This window comes from Nelumbo lutea, chromosome 8 (genome assembly GCF_056320005.1).
Source record: "Nelumbo lutea isolate HS-2025 chromosome 8, American lotus-T2T, whole genome shotgun sequence".
Classification (NCBI taxonomy): Eukaryota; Viridiplantae; Streptophyta; class Magnoliopsida; order Proteales; family Nelumbonaceae; genus Nelumbo; species Nelumbo lutea.
Genome location: NC_142691.1, coordinates 2359505 through 2378633, shown reverse-complemented (window position 1 = coordinate 2378633; position 19129 = coordinate 2359505). Strand labels below are relative to the sequence as shown.

The 19129-nt window shown below is 38.6% G+C and overlaps 1 protein-coding gene across 13 annotated transcripts in view; it reads left to right on the top strand.

Moving 5' to 3' along the window:
- The first annotated feature begins 2184 nt into the window (after positions 1-2184).
- The window catches only part of LOC148842162 (protein FIP1-like), a 48326-nt gene continuing 31381 nt past the window's right edge, over positions 2185-19129 (top strand). Inside the window, exons 1-6 of one of the 13 annotated variants that reach the window (XM_088957396.1) lie at positions 2188-2481; positions 2630-2743; positions 4054-4145; positions 4306-4357; positions 15164-15213; positions 17273-17339. In XM_088957396.1, coding sequence (XP_088813522.1) covers positions 4071-4145; positions 4306-4357; positions 15164-15213; positions 17273-17339 — 244 coding nt within the window. In that variant the 5' untranslated portion in view covers positions 2188-2481; positions 2630-2743; positions 4054-4070. Of the gene's footprint in view, positions 2482-2629; positions 2744-4053; positions 4146-4301; positions 4411-15163; positions 15214-17272; positions 17340-19129 lie in introns of all 13 variants that reach the window. The other 12 variants (XM_088957397.1, XM_088957404.1, XM_088957401.1 and 9 more) reach the window with 12 other exon arrangements.

Here is a 19129-nt window from a genome sequence, read left to right as displayed (position 1 = left end):
TTTAGTTAAAACACTATTAATATTTTTATTTTTAGTCATTAAGTTATATGTTCATATTCAAACCATTTATAATTAGATCAAATATGGATTCATGCCTATTGATATAATCATATTAGATTCTGTTTAAATGTATATGTTCATATATATATATATATTAAAAATTTATATTTTTATGTATTATCAAAGTTGATTTGAATGTTGTGTATAAGCTTCATACAAGTAATTTTCAATTCATTTTGTTCATGAAATACAATTTACTATTTTAATTATTTTAAATTCTAACTTCTTATATACTATTCAATGTCTGATTGCAAACCAAATTATAGTTGAATGTTAATATCCGATGGACAAGATCTTACTTTACTTTGAATATTTTTATCCATTTACAGCCTTACCCCAAACAATAGAAGTTTCCTCCTGTTTCCAGTGATACTCCGTGCACATAAGGAAATGCATAATGTGGTGTGATTATATCAAATTAAAACAATCCTGTTGTGGTTATATCAAATTAAATAATTTTTGGGCCAAACTGTCAAATCATTTATATGATGTTCTGCATGAAATTATAACATAGAAGTAAAATCAATAATTGGGATGTTTTACCAATAAAATACATTCCAATCATCAACCAACTTGATCTAACACCGCATATCTCACATGAGGCTGGAACCCATCATGTATGAGATGTGCAGTGTGGAGGCCATGTTGGTAGGTTGTTGGAATGAATTTTGTTGACAGGTGATCCGGTCTCTAAAATCAATGGGCAAAAGAATCATTGAAGGAACAACTAAACAAGGTGGACTCATCATTAATTAACTAAAATTAATTTTGATAGTACGAAATGGAAATTAACAGATATATACATAGGTATAGATGGAGGAGAGGAGGTTGGGACTTGGGAGATGTTGAGCCTCCTGGTTATCTGTTCCACTTGGTTGAACTGGAGAAACAGATACGTGATTGGTCCAGCTTTGTATTATTCCATAGCTTCTTGTAGTTTTTTTTTTTGGTAAATTACAAAAAACCCCTTGTGTATAACTGTGATAATCATCCCCTGAACTTTCACTTTGCCTTGATATACCCATGGCCATCAAGTCAGATAATAAAATGTATTAAACTATGAAAACATCTAATGAACTTGATTTCTTTTTCTTGTCTTTTTATCTTAAACCTTAAATGACCCGAAAAAAAATTGAATACCTCTATTTTCTCCAAGCAAAACCGGCTAAAATAATAAGAATCAGTTTATTGGTATACAAAACAAATTTGTTTAAATTATTGTTTTAATGAACTTTTCATCTTAAAATATAAAAACTATTTACTCATTTCTCCAATGAACCATGTAAAAACAAATGAAACTTTAAATTTATATTTAGGCTGTGTTTGGTTGCAATTCCAATAAATTTGCACTGATGCAAAACCATGACCGTGCAAATGATTTGTGTATATTCTGACATATTTTTGATTAAAATTTTAACTTATTTTGTTTGATTGCAGTACAAAAGAAGTAAATTAAGACATGAAACAAAATAGAGTAAAATTCAAAACAAAATTAAACAAGAATTTGCATTTTTTACATTTGCACTCCCATACATTTGTATTAGTGCAAATTTATTTGCACTGCAACCAAACACAGCCTATCAAAAAAATCTCCACCATTTCATTGAATATTTAATCCAACCAGAAATCTGCAAGGATTTATTAGAGCAATCAAGAAGACTTTCATATTACATTTGGAAAACCAAATAAATCATAAATCATTCAAATAAATAAACAAGAAAAAGGGTAATTTAAAGATTTAAAAACTTTTAAATAACTCGACCGAACTTTAATTCAGGGAGTATTTATCACAAATGAAAGTTTATGATGTAATTGTCACTAATCCTAGAATACAGGGGTCTTTGTAATTTTACCCAGTTTTAGTTCGAACAGCAGAGGCTCAGCCGCTCAGGAATGACACCAAAAGGAAATCTGAAATCATACATTACAAAGACCATCTTAATTTCGGTCCATCCAAGCCCTCCGTCTGTGCGGCCCCATCAAAAAGAAAGGTGTTGATCTTTTGAATGTCTAACACGTGGCGAGTTAGCAAAGCCCAGACAGCAATTACGAGTCATGTGTCCCTGAGCCAACTCCTACCCCCAACACTCTCCGGTTTATAACAGGGAATAACAATCAAGGATTGATACCTTGATGGTTCAAGAAAATTGAGAAATCGGACGGGCAAGATAATAGTTAGACCACGATCGGGTCCATTCATCCGCTACTCTAGGATTGTCTTTCAGTCACAAGACCTCAACATAGTTCTAACTTCAGCGGGAAAGGGAGAGATCATACCGTCGTAGAAAGATTTCAATCTCCGCATCTTCTGTATTTGTTTTACCATTTTTTCCCTAAAAATTGACAACAAAGAAAACCCTAGAAGATGTCTCACGATAGACACTCTTTGTCTACTTCTATAACTCCCGAAGAAAGCAATCTGTAAGTTTCTCACGATAGACACTCTTTTGATAATTTGCTCCTTCAATTCTATTTGCAGGACCTGATCCGTAGCACAACACAGTCTGATGTATTTATTTTATCCTCTCAGTTCTTTAAGTTAATGGGTTTGATTGTTTATATTTTCTAGCAGTTTCAATTCAATTAGCTGGGACTTCATGATTTTAAAGATGTAGTTCATGAATTTGAAGAATTCACCCTAATAAAGACAATGCCACAAGGAGATCGTCAGAATTGGTCACCTGTAGGTGCTTTTGATATTTTGCACTTGTTAATCTAGGACGGATTTCTCTTCTATCAGTTCTGGGATTGATTTGATACTCACTTTAGAAGGGAAGAACTCCTTCTACAATTTAATTGGAAATTGGAATTTTAGCATTGACCATAGGCTCATGACAATTGACACATTACCATCTTGCATTGATTTAGTTATAAAATGTTATTCGCCCTAATGTTAGCTAATATAACTGGTTGTTTCGGGTTATCACATTGTTACTTATTAATCAATGAAGAAAAAGAAAGAGAAGAGTAGGAGAAGAAAAGAAAAAAAGAAGAATGAACAGGCAGAAGTGCTCAACTCGCTTTTTTCTCCCTCACTATTTTTCTATACAAGAACTTTGCAACTAGTAAGAAGGTCCACCACAAACTAAGTAGATGCTTTTCTGCTAAGACAAGCTGAAGCAAATGCAATACCCAATTACCCATCCCAACTATATGGGGTTGGCTACATGTTCTGCCATTCTGTTTTGTTCATTGCCATAGCATTTGTTAAATTCTAAACCCTTAAATCATTTCTTACCATTTCAACTTATGCCCTTTTTGGCTTGCTTCCTAGCTCTTCTAGCCCCCTGAACTTGTGACAAATCACTTCTTATTGGTGTTGTAGATGGTATTCTCTGCACATAACCAAACCGACTTAGTCTACTTTCCCTCATTTTGTTACTTACTGGGGCTACTCCTATATTCCTTTAATAACTTGTTTTTGATTCTATTTTTCCTAGCTTTCTCACTCATCTGTCTCAACTTACGCAGCCAAATTCGTTTTATGGACATGTTGCCTTTTTCATTGCCCAACACTCTATTCCATACAACACTGCTGGTTTTACAACCGTCTTATAAAACTTTTCTTATAGCCCAAGTAGTATCTTCTATAACATGACACTCTGGATGAAGCCTTCTATTTTGTCCACCTTACTCTAATTCTATGGCTGACATACTCCTTAATCTCTCTCTTGTTGTAGATTCTCAAACTAAGGCAAAGGAAGATGTCACATTGAGTTGTTTTTCTCCCAAAAATTTCAATAGAAATCTTTTTGTACACAAATTCATCAACTAATATTTTTATATATGCTGTTTTCTCCCAAACAAATTATTAACTGTATCATTGATTATAAAAACCTAATCATTTTCAAATGTTTCTCCAGTGGTACTCTTGTGGTGCATGCATTTGCTTCCTATATTTAGAACTGCAGTCTGATGCATGTTATCTATGTTGCAAATCAAGGAAATTTATTTTCTTTGTTTTCTAACCGAGGGCCATCTTTCCTGCTTCAGGTTTGTTGACATATTGCATGAGGCCCCTTTATATGGTCATCGTAAGCCTACAAGGATTCTTGGGAGTGTTCTGTATTGTTTTTTGTTGGCAAGTACAAGCTATGCTTTGTGAAAGTGCAACTGTCTTGCATGATTAATCCTATTCATATAGAACATTTATTTCTTGTATTATTTCTTTATTCTGAAATAATATCATAAACTTCCTTTTAAGGAAAGTTATCAATTGTTGATTCTATTTCCATTTCTAGGCAGGTTATGCTGTTGTGGCTGTTGCAGCTCCATGGATATTTCTCCCCATACAGAAGTTGGTCCCGCCATTGCTTTGCAGTTGTAATGTTGCTCTTTTGATTGTTACAGGTCTTGTAGTGGAGCTTCACTTGCTAAGATAATTTCATTCTTTTATGAGCTTTTTGGTGACATAACTAGAATTTTCCATTTTTAATGTCAAGCATGTGTAGTCAATTACATTTAAATAGATTTAATCTATCATATAAATTATTTTCAAATATAGAAATTTTCATGACAGGAATAGAGGAGTTGCAGCAGCAGTGACCTCCCCAAACTCTTTCTCTTTCTCTCATTCTCTTCCCTCTCTCTCTTCTTTCACTTCTCTTCTCTCCCTCTATCTCTCTCTACATCATCCTCAACATCTACCGCTGACTACTATTTTCATAGCCACACCTGTTTCATCTAGTACTCTCGCCTGAAATCAACTATCCGATGGTTTTCCTTTCATCTTCACGATAGTGACCCACTTCACGTAGCACTATACATCGATTTCAGAGCGGTCCCCTGTTTCAAGATTCCCAATCATCGATTTCAGTTTCAGAGCTACTCTTTTCGTTGCTGGTAGCACTATACATCAAAGAGTAAGAAATAGTAAGAAAAGGAGAATTCAATTGCTACTTGTAATCCCATTGCTACAGATCTTGGCATCCCATTGTGAAGTGATTCTCGACAACAAACAGGTTTGTAGCTGATGCCTATATAGGGAAGTGTGACAGGGTTTGGCCTACTGACCATATGCTGATCAAATATTGGGATTTTCTCTGGTTATTAAGAAAATACCAAGATTGAGACTTAGTGAATGGAAAATGATTTGGTTGTTTACATGGCACATAAATTTAAGAATGTCAGCTTTTTGTGTTGTTTGAAAAATGTGAGAGCTAGATCTATATGATGTTCTGGTTCCTTGATCGCTGAACCTTGAACCACAGAATACAAGATCCATGTTTATATTCAGAGAACACAAAATGTGAGAGATGGTTGTTTACATGGTTCCTGGGTTGGCTTCTATCCAATCACCCCCAATCTTATGACAATCCATCTACAACTACAGGGGAAAAGGAGAAAAGGGGGAAACTGTAGAAATAAGGGAAACAATGTGTATGATTTGTATGACATGGACTTAAGCTTAAAGGATAAAATTGGCAAGAGGTTGAGTGGTCGGGGTGAAGATGTTTCGAGGTAGATCTCTTTGGAAAGATCAGAGAGGTGGAAGGAGATGGGAAGCTAGGAATTGGTATAGGGGTGTAGAGAAGGGGGTGAGGAGGAGACCGGACTTCTCTTACAGTAAGGCGGTTACGATTGGAGTTTGGCCGAATTTTGGGCAGTCTGAAATCAAGAAGGTGGAGGACAGACAAATGATATTTACAGAGTCCCAAGGCGTAGATGCTAGAAGGAGATTCCTAAGATATTGCTTGGTGGAAAGATTTCAGTGGAGGGCGGGTTTTCAAGAAGTGGAAAAATGGGTAAATAGATGTTGGGAGGAGGTGGGAGGAGTGAAAGTAAAGAAATTAGCCGATGACCTCTTCTTGTTCATATTCTCATCGAGGTCAGCGATGGCTTGGATCCTTAAGCAGGGTCCATGGCAAATGGGGAGAAATCATCTCTTTCTGGACTGGTGGGGGGCAAGTGCTGGCTGCTTCTATCCGGAATCAAGCGAAGATTCAGACCGTTCAAAAACCATATGGGTGAGGGTGTATGGTCTTCCTCTGATACTGTGGTGCCCGAGTGTGATCAAGAACATGGGGGATGCTTGCGGTGGTTTCGCGGAAACCGATGACTCCTCTGAGGAGCTTTCAACTTGTGAGTGGGTTCGAATGAAGGTGAAAAGGTCTGGGAAGATTCCTGAAAAAGTGGAGGTTGTTGTGGGGGAGTCGGTATTTGAAATCTGTATTTGGCCTGAGTCGTTGCCGAGGGTCCGAAGTTGGACGCAGGAGATTCATGAGAACAATCAGTTCCAATTGCAGGGAAGGAGCTCGGAAATCTCTAACACGGTGGTCCTAGAAGACGAGGGAGAAAGCTCATTGCCACAAGAGTTCCATAAAAGGCCATTGGGTTTCAAACCGCCACTGAGTAGCTCGCCAGAGGTCGACGGAGGGGAAGAAGATGGTCGTGGGATCAATCTGATCTGTCCACAAGCAGTTCCACTAGACGACCAGGATTGTCCTCAGGCTGAGTGCTTTGAATCTTGCATGCCAGAATTAATGAAGGGAAGAAGTGGGGATTTTTCGAGGGTGGAGGATTTAAAAACTCTCATAAAGCAATGCATTAAAGAACTACACACGGAATCAAACGTGGAGGTCTCGAGGTTTAAGGGGAGGGAGGCTCGACAAGGGGCCGGATCGGATTCCAAGGAAGATGAGGAGATTCAGATTTGGACTCAGGTTCCGGATCCGGGTCAAGCTAGATTTAAGTCCTTATCTACTCGCTTTACTCAATTGGCGAAGAAACTTGAAGGTAAAAAGTTTTTTAGTGAGCCTCGATGGCCCACTGGTAGACAAACAGATTATAGTCCAGTTTGGTTGGAACCGACTTGGGTTAGTCTGCCATCCAAACAACAGTTGAATCCAAGTGTTGGTTCTCCTCTAGCCCACATTCCTAGCCCTGATAATATGGTGATGGGTGATCTGAGTTAGGTTGCTACTTCATCTCAAAAAGTTCGGTCTTCTTCAAAAGGTGTGTGGGAGATGGACTATAGGCGACAACAAAGTCAAGAGATGCCTCTGATGCCAGTGGAAGAGATAGTGGAAGAGACTCTGTTGGTGGCGACCCCTATTGCAGTGGTGGGTAATGAGGTTCATAGTGGGAATGTGGGAAATTGTCTTGATCAATCCAAAGAGTTGGGAAATAGTGGTGTGAGCCCCAAGCAAATGAGGAGAAGCAATGGAGAAGTCTTCTTGTTAGGAAACAAGGGGAGAGCGAGTTCATCAGCCGCGGGGGTAGTTAAGGACAGTAAGTCTGAAACTAATCAATCTTCTTGGGTGACATCGAAACTTCTGGGGCTGGGGACTTTCCTAGGAATTTCGATGGAGGGGTTGGAAGCTGATACTATTAAGTTTTTGGAAGGAATTGAATAAAGAGTGCTTATGGAGAGGGGAAAATTGGCGGCAAAAAAGGGGGACTAAAAACAAAGAGAAGCAGAGAAATGATGAGATTAACTTGGGGTCTAAATGATAAGGTGGGGAACAGTGAAGGGGCTGCAAGGGGGTCTAAGAAGATGTGAAGTGTGGGTCCTTTTCTTTAGTTTTTTCTTATGGAAGTGAAAATTCTTTCCTGGAATGTTAGAGGACTGGGTCGGGAAGGAGGAGGATGATGGTATGTGATTCTTTGAAGCAATCAAAGTCTAAGATTGTCTTGCTCCAAGAAACTAAGCTAGAGTGGGTTGATGCTGCTATAATTCGAAGTGTTTGGGGGGGGAGGGTCAGGTTAGATGGAAGGCCTTGGCTGCCTTGGGGAGTGCTGGTGGAATTGTGAGCCTTTGGGACCCTACTTTCTATTCTTTGGTTTCTTGAAGAATTGGTAATTTCTCAATCACTCTGAGAGTGAAACTACAAGATGGAAAACTTATTCAAGTCACAAACGTTTATGGTCCTGTTGATGCTAACTTTCGGGTGGCTTTTTGGGCAGAATTATCAGATTTGAGAGACCCTCAGAACTGTCCTTGGGTAATTGGGGGTGACTTTAATGCAACTATTTCGGTGGATGAGAAGAATACAGGGGGTAGAAGAACTGGTTCGATGAACATGTTTGCTGACTTCATAAACAGTATGGAATTAATGAAAGTCCCAATTCAGGGTAATAGATTCACTTGGACCAATGACCAATCTGTCCAGACCCTGGTTAGGCTGGACAGATTCTTGGTTTCTTCAAACTAGGATGAATTCTTTCCTGATTTCAGACAGCTTACCCTTCCTAGATCGATGTCCGACCATAGCCCTATTCAGCTTGTTTGTGGTCTTCATGAGACAGTCAAATCCCCGTTTAAGTTTGAAAATGCTTGGCTTGAGGAGGAAAATCTTATCCCCTTAATCAGCTCTGTGTGGAATGAGTTGCAAGTGGAGGGCTCTAGTTCTTTCGTTATGGCATCAAAATTAAAGGCTGTCAAGGGTAAACTAAAAAATTGGAGTAAAGAGAAGAATATGAAGTGGGTTACTGATAAGAAGGCTTTGTTGAGCACCATTGTAGAGATTGATAGAGCTAAAGAGGCGGGTCCCTTGTCTGAAGATCTGAGACTTAAGGGGTCAATTGCAAAAATCATATATGATAAGATGGCAGTTGAGGAAGAGAGGAAGTGGAGACAAAGAGCTAAATCCATTTGGCTTAAAGAGGGGGATAAAAATACAAAGTTCTTTCACAAAATGGCAAATGCTCGTGCTAGGTTCTCTTCAATCAGCAAGCTGGTGTGGGAGGACAGGTGTGGTGAGTCTAGTTCTGAAGTCAAATCTGTAGCTACTTCTTTCTATAAGAACCTTTATAAAGAGAAGTGGGTTCAGAGACCTTTTCCCTCCGAGCTCCAATTTAATAAGTTAAATGAAGAGCAGAAAATCTGGTTAGAGAGACCATTCTCAGAAGAGGAAATTAAGGGTGTAGTAAAGAAGCTAGAAATTAATAAATCACCGGGTCTGGATGGGTTCTCTAATCTATTCTATTTAAAATGTTGGGATATTGTGAGGAGTGGTCTGATGCAGGTGTTTTAGGCATTTCACACTAATGCCTCCTTTCAGAGAAGTCTGAATGCAACTTTCATCACTCTTATTCCAAAAATTGAGGGGGCTGTCAATATAAAGGACTTCAGGTCCATTAGTCTCTTGCACAGTTTCTACAAAATCTTGGCTAAGGTTTTGGCTGAAAGAATGAAGTGTGTGTTAGGCAGTGTTATCTCTTGTAAACAAAGTGCTTTTGCCCCGGATTGACAGATGGTTGACTTTGTTCTCATTGCTAATGAACTGTTGGAGTCCAGAAGAAGAGAGGGGACCCTAGGTGTTCAGTGTAAACTGGATATTGAAAAAGCTTATGATCATGTTAACTGGCATTGCTTGGATCTAGTTTTGGAGAAAATGAATTTTGGGCAGCTTTGGAGAAACTGGATCAGAGTTTGTGTTAAGACTTCTAAGTTCTCCATCTTAATTAACGAGCAAACGACGAGGTTTTTTGGAAGTTCAAATGGTTTGAGGCAAGGTGACCCTCTCTCTCCCCTACTCTTCATTTGTGTCATGGAAAATTTCTCTCTCTTTAGCAAGAAGGCTGTTGAGAATGGGCTTTGGGAGGGCTTTGCAATTGCTCTGGGGAAAGAAAAAGTCAATATTCTTCAATTTGCTTATGACACTTTGTGCTTTGTTGATGCTTCTCCTAATCAACTGGAGGTGGTGCTTGGAATTTTGAGTTGCTTTGAGGTGGTGTCTGGCCTTAAGGTTAATTTGAGTAAATCTCAGATTATCCTTGTAGGTCTTGTTACAAATCTAGAAGTTTGTGCAGAAGTTATGGCTTGTCAGACTGCCCATCTTCCGGTCAAGTACTTGGGGCTCCTTTTGGGAGCTAAATATACTTCCTCTCAGATTTGTAATCCAGTGGTTGAAAGAATGGAGAAGAAATTGGCTTCCTGGAAAGCTAAATACCTTTCTTTTTGGGGGAGAGTGATTTTGATTAAGAGTACTCTTTCTAATTTACCTACTTACTACCTCTCCCTATTTCCTATTTCTTCCAAAGTGGCTAACAGAGTGGAGCAACTACAGAAAAACTTTCTCTGGAGAGGTTGGGAGGAGGAGAAGAAGGTTCATGTTGTAAACTGGGATCAAGTGTGTCTTCCTAAGGAAGTTGGAGGGTTGGGAATAAGAAAATTGAAGAAATTCAATTCTGCCCTCCTGTGTAAATGGCTTTGGAGATTTGCAAATGAAAGAAATGCTTGGTGGAGAAAGCTGATTGTGGACAAATATGGAGTGGACTGGGGTGATTGGAGATCCAATTCTCCTATTTCAAGAGGGATAAGTTCCATTTGGACAGGTATAATGAAGAATGCTAGTTTATTTGAGGAAGGAATTGGTTACAACTTGGGAAATGGGGAAAGAATCAAATTTTGGAAAGACTCTTGGTGTTCTGAAGTGTGTCTGAAAGATGCCTTTCCTCTCTTCTATCAAATTTCTGTAAATCAGGACTCCTTGGTGGCTGAGAATTTCAATGTGGATGGTAACTCTTTCAGTTGGAACCGAACTTGTAGGAGGCGCCTCTTTGACTGGGAAATTGAGGAGAATGCAATTCTGTTGGGCCTGCTCCAGAACCAGAGGATGGACCCAAACATGGAGGATGCTTGGAGATGGAAATGGGAAGCTGATGGCATGTTTTCTGTTAAGTCTATGTTCAGTAAGTTGATAAGTTCAGGTCAGGAAAACTTTCTGGATAGACAGATTTGGAGCTCATTCAGTCCTTCTAAAGTGAAGTTTTTGCTCTGGACAATGGCTTTAAATAAATGTTTATCCAAAGTTAATCTAGTGAAACGTGGCATTCAGATTTCGGATATGTCACGTGGCTTATGTGGTGGGGTAGTAGAAACTACTGAACATCTGGCCTTACATTTTCCCTGTCTCGAATTATATTTGGAGGCATTTTCTCTAAGCTTTGGAAATCAGCTGGGTAATGCCAATTTTTGTGAAGGATTTGCTGTTGTGTTGGCAGATTGAGGGTCTCAGCAAGAAAGGTATCTTGGTTTGGAAGACTATCTCGGCTGCTTTGCTTTGGACTATTTGGATTGAAAGAAATAACAGAAATTTTCAGGGCAAAGCTAAATCTTCAGAGGAAATGGTGCAGATAGCTGTGGGTAAACTTCTGTCCTGGGTGTCGGCATCGGTGTTGTTTAAAAATCAGAATTTGAGTCTGTTGTTTAGATCTCAGAACTGGTTGTATCTGTAATTTGTGGTGGCTCTAGGCAGCCTCTAATGGCCTAGGCTCCTTTGTACTGGTTCTTATTTTAATAAATTACCTTGCCTTTTCAAAAAAAAAAAAAATAGAAATTTTCATGTTAGCCTGTCCTCTTTACACTATTTATTGGATGCAACCGAGGTTTGAACTTTGAAAACAGATGTGCCAGCCTTTTGGGTTTGTGATAGTCAGTGTTAGACATTTTATTTTTATGCACGAAAATGAAACATGCTCCTGTATCAAGTTTACATGGTTCAAAAAATATGCTTTGCTTATTTGCTTGAATTGCTGTTTCCACTTAGAAATGCCTCTTGTTTCTTCTTTTATAATTTTTGGAAAAAAATGGCAAACTAAAGATTGTATTAATGATATCAGCCAGAAAAACCTCTGCTTGTATAGCTCATGTGCAGTGTGTTGGGGTGTAAAGGGCCCAAAAGTGATGCTTATTTCTCTGTCTCTGTCTCTGTTTCTGTGTTTCTCTCTCTCTCTCTCTCTATATATATACAGATAGATAGATATTATTTAGTTCTACAAGCTTTATTCATTGTCGGGGTGTTGGATAAATGCAAGTCCTGGAACCATATGCTTGAACATTTGCATCTCTCAACATTTTTCTATGTGTGTAGCAGCAGCCGTCCTTGATATTTGTACTTCTCTTTTGTTTTTAATAAAGAGGGCGCACTTTTTATGTTCAGGGCTGTATTTTCTTTCAAAGAATCATAAGAGTGTAGTCTTCTGTATGCATTGGATTGTACCAGCAAGTCCGGACTTTGTTCTTTCTGGACATCCCCCAGAAAAGAAAAAAATAAACTTCTCTAGTGATGGGCTGAGTTAGTAGCCCATTTTGTGAAGTGGTAGGAGAGCATTTTAGTTTTCCATATCTCATGGCTTTGTGGAGGTGTATCTGGAGTAATTGTTATTATTAATTGGAAACACAATTAGAGCTTCATGTTAATTAATTTCCTAATTACTGAAAGTGATAGAATGAATCACTAGTTACCAAGTTAAAATTCAAATTTCTTTACTGGCCCTGGTATTTGCTATGTGCATTTGTTTGACTCTTGAGTGATGTTGGAGTTCAATGTCAGCGTGTGCCAAAATCAACCATCTACTAGTTTTTCACATCATATAATATGTATTGGAGGTTTTTTGAAATAAGAACTATCAACCACCCCTCCCCTGGGAACCCTATAAATATTAGTTTAATTTTTTGTTAGTAAAAGGAAATTTATTTAAAATAAAAGCAACAAAATGGAAAGATTACACGATTTATATCAGAGCAATGACCAAAAAGACAGAGCCCAGAGAAGCAACACAGAATTCGCAATTACAAGAACACCGCAAGCCCCAGACTTAACAGACTGAGACAAGAGGCAAGCCTACTACCAAGTACCAACTGCAAATAATGATGAAATACCCAACTCAGAGGGGGAACCCCCAACCTGAAAATACCAATTAGTAGCAAACCCAATCCCATCCAAACTGCAGAATAGAGAATGCTATCACCTTATTCCCCTCTCTCATTGCCTCCTCATATATTTTCCTTTGTTACATTCTTTTGTTCTGTCTACAACTTCTGCCGCTATTCAAACTTCGTTCCATCATAACGTGGTCCAGATGTTAACAAGTCTTACTTGACAGGAACTATGGGTTTTACTGTGACAGCTATTTTTTATTTTCCTTAACATCCTTTGGTCATCTATATAATTAAGAGAGGCCTACAGTTGCAAATCTGTGAACATACATTAATATTGACTACTTTTGTTTCAAGCCAGGGGAGCTATCTTATGGAAGATATTCCTTTTGCAGTAAAATGGGGCATTTGGAAGGACAGAAATCAAAGAATATTTGAAGGTCAATTGTGTCTATTGAACAAAAGAATGCTAATACATTAGCTCATACATAATGAATTGGGCCACGGTCTAGAGCTCACAGACTTTCTTAAATTGATACAACCCCAATTCCAAGTTAGGAGTTAATTCAAGACTAATTCAAGGTGGAGATTGTAGTTTATTTTGAATTCATATCTATATTTGTTTTGTGGTTCATTTTATGTTTGAGGTTTCATCCTTCCTCTTTTTGTAATGATCATATATAGATACCATCGCTAAAACAAAATTTGTTATGATGAAAAAACTATCTTCCATGATATTCAGTTTGATTGTTGGTGCCGAGTAGGATTATGTGGTAATCATGTAGAATGATATTTCACTTTACTCATTAATAGATTTATAAGCAATAGCTGCTCATTAATAGATTTATAAGCAATAGTTGATGGTCTAAGATGGAGTTATTGAAGGTCTGCTAATAGAATATAATATTACGTTTCTGATTTTTTATATGGCAGAACGTATGGTGCATAAACTTCACTGTGAAGCAAAAAAAGTGAAGTAGTAATAAATTTAAACGTCATAGTTAACATCTTTAATGTTGACATTGTTAAAATCTTTGTTAGTGTTTACTTTATTGTGCAGCTTCTGCACCATAGTTGAACTCTTTTTATTTTATTTTTATTTATTTTTTGATAAATGAGAGTAGCTTTATTAATTCAAAAAATAGTAGTACATTGAGCCTAGGAAAAGGCACGAGGTGTTACCTCCCCCTAGGACTGAGTCATAAGCACTAAACAAACACAAGCCTGAAACACAGTTACAAAGTGGCCCAAAACAGATCTCCCCTTGACACCCCTTGCTTGGCCAAAGAATCAGCCATTGCATTTGCTGATCTGCTGACCCACTGAAACCTGACTGACATATTCCTTGTCAGCCATTTAACTTTCTTTAACAGATCCCTGTAGCCCCAACAAGCTGTCTCTGGACTTGTCAACCAGCCCACTACTACCTTGGAATCCCCTTCTACTATCAAATTATTCACTCCAAGTTGACTGGCCATCTGTATACCTTGTACCACTGCTAGTATCTCTGCCCTTACAGAATCACCAACGTCCACTGGTCCTGAAAATGAAGACAACATGTTGCTATCTTTGTCTCTCAGAATCCCTCCTATTCCAGATGGCCCTGGGTTACCTTGGCAGCTACCATCAAAATTCAGTTTTACCACTCCATCCTGTAGAAGCCACTGCTGCCCAGTTTCTCCTTAAGTCATCAAACGAGTAATCTGCCAACAAGTGTGAAGATTTTAGCCATGAGACTGTCCTTGTCATTATGCATTCCTTAATTTCAGCAAGACTTCTTTCCTTTTCTTGAAATATTCTAGCATTTCTCTCCTCCCATAAAGTCCACAAGGTAGCGGCTCTGATACATTTCCACATTAGCTTCCCTCTTTTTGTCAATCTCCCAAAGGCAGCCGGAATGAACAGTAGCTTTACTTTGGAGGGCAAGTTCCACCTGCACCCAAATAGTGCAACAACCCAGTTCCAAATATTGGCAGCAAAAGAGCACGATATCAGTAAATGGTTACACAAGAAGCACCAATTTGGGGACAAACACAAGTAAGGTTTCTTCTTTTGCAAGTTTTCCACCGTATTGATCTTACCCAAGTAGGCTACCCAATAGAACACTGCTATTTTAGGAGGAATTGGCCTTGACCAGACCTCTTTAACAGGGAACACCTGAGAGGAGGGATTGGAGCAGAGGGCTTTAAAGAAAGAATAAGCACATTTCTGTTTTTTATTCACATTCCGGTAATGACTCATCTAAGGTGGTGAACTTATGGCTTAAGATGCTATGCATTACCAAACTGGAATGATAGCATTCAATGTGGCTTCCAAACATTCTTTTACCTGGCATGGTTGTTAAGAATAATTTTTACCTGTATTTTTTTTTATTTACATTCTGGTGATAACTCTGTTTCTAACTTTGTACTTAACCCTGGCATGGTGGTTAAGAATTACTGGCAATTTTTTTCCTGTTGGATAACACTGAAGGCGACCGCTTTCTACTATGATTTTCAGGAATTTTTCAACAGTATTTGGTTTATCAAGTTCAAAAGGTGCGCTTGCAGGTAAGCTTATTGCTTTATAATTAATTTGCCAAGGCTTCTCCTATTTCTCCAAGAGCTGAGAGCATGTAGACATGAAATTGGCTTTTAACACATTGGGATCTTGAACATTTCAAAACAAATATACATATACTATGCATTCTTTGGTTCTCTTGGCAGACTGTTGTGATTTCTGCAATGAAATGCACAACTTTTTAATCCTTATTAACTTCTTTTGCTATTTATTAAGAAATGATAAGGATTTCAGCAATGGCTTGTAGCACCCACAAATGGAAGTAGGGGCTCATTTTACTTGTTCAATGGGGAGCCTGGAAACTGCATCTTGAAGATTTTGATAAAAAGGGCAGCCTAGTGTACGAGGCTCCCACCAATGCAGGGTCTAGGGAGGGACAGATGTATGCAACCTTACAAAGAGGCTGCGCATACAAAGAGGCTGTTTCCAAGATTTGAACCCTGGTCACTCAGCTTGCAATGGGGCGACCCAACCATTGATAAGTGAATTTAAGTTGTCCAATCATATTGAGTTGCATTTAATGTTTTAAAACGTGAAGGCCAGATGTAAGGCATTCCACTACCTAGAGGCGTGAGGCGTAGTTTAGAACGTAAGAGGCGTAAGCCTCCAGTACACAAGGAGGTGTAAGCCTCCTTAAGAGGAGGGGGATGAGGAAGACAAGGAAGGAGGATCTTATTTTTCTTTATTTTTAATAAAAAATCTTTTATATTAAGAGGAAGAATTCATAGCACTAGTTGAAGGGGGGGGGTCTTCCCTTTCTTTTTCTTTCCTTTCCGTTTCTGTTTCCCTTTTTTTTTCCTGTTTTCTTTCTTTTTCTTTGTCTTTTTGTATGAAGTGTGCATGAGGTGTACACCTATAGCATGCCTCACGGAAAAAACGCATGAGGCGTATGCCTTAGAGGTGTCAATGCCTTTGGCATATGCCTCGGGGTGTTTTGGGGGTGCTTTGCCTGGAGGCATGCCTCCAGGCATAAACCTCCCACACCTTTCAAAACACTGGTTGCATTTTCAACAGAGGAACAACAAAATAGAATTATGAATTGATCTGCATCATCATCATCATCATCATTTTAGCCTTGTCCCAACCATATGGGGTATGCTACTCCAAGGTCCAAAATATCGATACGCCCGATATGCCGGTAGGTCGTATCAGGGGGGCCGGTTTAGGACGACTCCACCCCCTGAACCGGTCAGACCTCCGATACACCCACTGTAGGGGCATATTGGAGGGGTCCCAGAACGATAAGTATCGGCTGATACGGGCTGATATGTGTTGATACTTTGAACCTTGGGCTACACGAATCCTGTTTCCCCAATCTGTTCCGTTCAGTGCCATATCCATCGTGAATTTAAGGGTGCTTAAATAATTTCTTACTATTTTCACCCAAGTCCTTTTCAGTCTGCCTCTGGCTCTTATAGCCCCTTCAACTTGTAATAGATCACTTCTTCTAATGGGTGCTGTAGATGGTCTTCTATGTGTGTGATCAAGCCACCTCAGTGTACTTTCTCTCATTTTATCACCTATTGGAGCTATTTCTAGGTTCCTTCTATGAAGTGATCTATGAGTTTAGAAAAAAATGTTGTACCCTAATTTGTGGCTCAGGATCCTAGGAGCTACCCCTTCATATTGTTGGGTTGTTTTTAACAACCAGTGGAATAGAAGAATGCACATTAAACAAACTGCTTTTCATTTGTTCTCTGCTCCTTTATGAGTTGATACCTTGCTTTCAAGAAACAAGGATTAGATTGTGAAGTATACATGGTTTTTTAGAGCATTTGTTTTTTTGAAGAAGGTAAAGTATTGTTTTTTTGAGCATTTGATATATGCAGTTTTTTTTTTTCTGTTTTTTTCTTTTCCTTTCTTAATGATTGAATGTCATCTCTTGACATGGTTCTATGCTTTTCATCTTATGTATTGTTGTTGAAAAACATTTAACTGAATGCAGTTGGAAAGGTTCCTTTTTTATTTGCTGGTACTTCAAACCACATGATTAACTTGGTCATCAGTTGAGTTAGTTAACAAGTCATGAAATGTTTGTTCATTTTGTAGGGTTACTATGTTTTCAGCCAGAAGTTGAAGCACATTATTCGCCTTCCTTTTTCCACTGTTGCATATGGTGTGTACCATGTACTTCCAAGCTGTTTTATGGTGGTCTCAAGTCCTTGAAGTTGCAAGTAACAGAACTAAATTGCTAGGAAGATGGTTATAATAGGAAATTTTCTCTGTATAATGGTTTATCTGAAGTTGGTCTTTTTATATTTCACCTTGGCTAGATCATCTGTATCTGTTTGAATTGTTTTCTAGGTTGCTGAGTTCCTTCTTTAGTTTTGTACTTTAAAAATGATCTCTAGTTGATTTACAACTTCAGCTGCCCACAAATCTTTCAAATCAATTTGAATCTATATACAGTTTTTTCTTTGGTTTCAATGCGCATGATGTAACCTGACCTATATTATCAGGATTCTTATTTTCCCTATGAGTCATTTTGAGGTCTCTTGTTCATCCTAAAGTGTCTATTACCTCTCTTGTCAATTTTAAGCTTCATATTGGCATCGTTGTGTTTTAGCATTCTTCAAGAAGAATGGCATAAATTCAAGTGGTGCTTCACATTTGAATATGCTAGGGTATTTGAGGAAATTATCCAATCCCAGCTATCTGGGGTCTTGGAGGCTGGCGGGGTGGACTGGATGTGGACCTAAACTTTGAATTTTTTTCTTTTTTGTTTTTTGTACAAAGTGGCTGCTCTCAGACTTGAACCCACATTCTCATTTTGCAGCTCGAGATTTAGTCCTGGTCTGGTAAGTGCTGAAGCCGTGGAATGATGGCACGGGAAATGTAAGATGAGGTTGAAGCATTAAATGTTGGAAGTTGAGTGGAATATTCTTAGTTTCATGGAGAAGCTTGTTATATATATATATAGGATTTCATTAAGAATTAAAGATTAAACTTAATACAACTGTTGGCTTTGCCCAGAAAAGACTTGGCCTATCTACTCCCTGTTTGGCTGATGCATCTGCTATCCCATTTGCAGTTCTTTGCACCCAGATGAAGCTTGGATTTAATTTCTTTGCAATCACATCAAGTTCCCTTAACACATGTTTGTATTTCCAGGGTGCTTCTTTGAGTTGCTTTGCCAAATGAATTACTAGCTGTGAGTCACCTGATTTCTGTCTTGACTAAATCTCCTAAGCCAGCTGGACTTGAATACATCACAGCCACCAAATCTTGATGGTCTCTAATCACTCCCCCAATGCTTGCTCTTCCCGGGTTGCCCATAGAGCTACCAACAAAGTTCAGTTTCGGTTTACTTTCAGCTGGTGGCTTCTATTCCATTCTCATCTCTTCAGAGTGTCTACCTGTTTGTGCTATTCAGACCAAGTTCTGATAATATCATTGACCGAAATGGCTCTAAATGTCTCCAAGGTTTTTACCTAGTGTGCAGCTCTAACTAGGATAGCTTCCATTAGGTCCTCCTTAGACCTGCTCTTTTCATTGAAGATTCTATTGTTTCTTTCTTACCATATTGTCCGCACCAATGCACCTCTTACTGTCTTCCCTCTCTTTTCCTTGAGCCTTAGGAAGTTGGGGTTGAATAAGCTTAACACTTCTTGTTGGGGGACCCATTTGCAACCAAATAAAGAACAAAAATATTCTCAAAACACAAGTAATGGATTCATCACAAGCCTTACAAAGAACACACATATGAGGAGAGAGGCAAGAATTAAGCCTCTTTTTTTGTAGCATTTCACAGGTGTTGATCTTACCAAGGAACACTTTCTAGCAAAAGCTTATACTTTAGGTGGAATGGATTTACACCAAATTTCTTTCATTGGGAAGGACACCCCTTGGAGGTGGAGTGAACTAAAATGTTAAAGAAGGAAGCACAAGAGAACAAGCCATCAAGGG